General features: G+C 42.9%; 1 protein-coding gene across 1 annotated transcript; it reads left to right on the top strand.

Moving 5' to 3' along the window:
• Positions 1 to 350: 350 nt before the first annotated feature.
• LOC149199506 (uncharacterized) lies at positions 351 to 986 on the top strand. The gene has a single exon (XM_089400594.1). It carries the CDS (start codon positions 351 to 353, stop codon positions 984 to 986), a length of 636 nt encoding a protein of 211 aa, XP_089256720.1.
• Positions 987 to 1,930: the final 944 nt, after the last annotated feature.

Genomic DNA, 1,930 nt, shown 5'->3' with positions numbered 1-1,930 from the left:
AATGTCTGTAGCCCTGAACCCCCCTACAATCTTAGACCTTTGGCCAACAGAAAGGGGAAATGGCTCGCTGTGGGAGGCCTGGAGTTGGACCTGGTGTCAGTGGGCCCGAGGAAGCTAAGAGGAAGGAAATCTAACCTGTCGAAGGCACAGTTGAAGGTTGTTATGGATATAGCGGACGGGAAGCAGATGTCTCTGTCAGGGGTACTTAGATCAGAGTGTCCACCCCCTGAGGTTTTTTGATGATCATTGTATCCTACAACTGCAAGGGTCTAGCTAGTCTACCCAAAAATCTAGCTCTAAAGGAACTTGTCAGGTCCAACAAACCTGATATTATTCTACTTCAAGAAACTATGGGGAAGGGGGAAGAAGTATTAGGATGCCTCATTAAGCTTCTGTCGGGATGGAGCTTCCATGCCATAGATGCTAACAGACGTTCGGGAGGGGTGGCACTGGGTTTCAACACGAAGGTTCTTCGAGAGATCTCCTCTTGGGGATCGGAAAATGTCTTGGCTGTGGAACTATACTCCAACGAGCTATGCATCCCTATTCTTATTCTAAATGTCTATGGTCCTGTTTTGGATCGGGAGAGGTTCTGGAATTCCTTTTTCGCTAAATATTTTTTGGTGCACCCAAATCTTATAATCGGAGGAGATCTAAATTTTTCTTTGGGGATGTCAGAATCATGGGGTGCCAGAGCCAGGGCAGATCCTCTATCTGATTTCTTCCTGAATAAATTAGCCTCATCTCTCCTGGTGGATGTTTCCCTCATCAAATTGCACCTGATGTGGAGGAACCAAAGAATAGGAGAAGAATGGATTGGGAAGAAACTTGATCGGTTCCTACTCTGTGAATCATTGGTGGAAAATTTACAAGCTTTTAGAAATTGGGTTGGGGAAGGTGGTCTCTCAGATCATCTCCCTGCATTTTTGAAAGTAAAGGGAGATTTCACTAAACCAAGAAATCCCTTTAAATTTAATTCCTCTTAGCTCTCGGATGCATCTTTTATTAACCTCTTCCATAACACTTGGAAGAAAAATGACCTTAATGAATATGGGAGTCGCAACAAGGTTTTTATGGATAATTTTAAAAGGATGAAGGTCGCCTCCAAGCTTTGGGCCTCCATAAGAAACTGAAGGAAGAAGAGATCCTAGAAACTGTAAACTCTGAGATTGCCCTCCTTGAAGACCCAGGTGGTAATGGATATGGAACAATAGAGTCTTAATCTAGACTTCAAGATTTGGAGATAGAAAGGAGGAGAATCCTCCAGCTCAGGGAGGAAAGTTGGCGCTTAAAAAGTAGAGCGATTTGGTTGCAGGTGGCGAATGAAAATACCAAATTTTTCAGAATTATGCTAAAGGAAGGAAAAACTCTAATACAATATGGGAAATGAAGAAAGCCAACGGTGAACTGGCTCGCTCTTTTGAATATTTGGCCTCATTAGGGGTCAATTATTTCAAGAATCTCTTCAAAGCGCCAGAGGAAGTTTCTATATCAGAAGTTATAAGAGTCACCCATTTCTTTCCTAGGTTCATAGAGGAGGAAGGAAATGACTCCATCATGGAACCTGTTTCTAAGGAGGAGGTAGAAGACATTCTCAAAGCAATGCAAAAGGACAAAAGCCCCGGTCTGAATGGCTAGACTGTCAAAATTTTCCAACATTTCTTCGAGTTCATTAGAGATGAGTTAGTGGCTATTGTGGAAGAATCCATGTGTACAGGAACAACCTATCACGCCTTCAATGCCACCTTTCTAGCCCTTATTCCCAAATCTGATCACCCGGGCTCTTTTGATGAATTCAGGCCCATCTCCTTATGCACCTGTGTATACAAAATTATTGCCAAAGTTATTGCCTCCAGGCTAAAACCTTTCCTCTCCCTGAACATTTCTCCTGAGCAATTTGGCTTTCTAGATGGAAGACAAATACATGAAG

The sequence above is a fragment of the Pinus tabuliformis genome, chromosome 2_1 (assembly GCF_031772625.1).
Source record: "Pinus tabuliformis cultivar Carrire ecotype Pingquan chromosome 2_1, CPIR1, whole genome shotgun sequence".
NCBI classification, from domain to species: Eukaryota; Viridiplantae; Streptophyta; class Pinopsida; order Pinales; family Pinaceae; genus Pinus; species Pinus tabuliformis.
The sequence above is the reverse complement of the archived record's forward strand: the minus strand, read 5'-3'. Positions and strand labels throughout refer to the sequence as shown.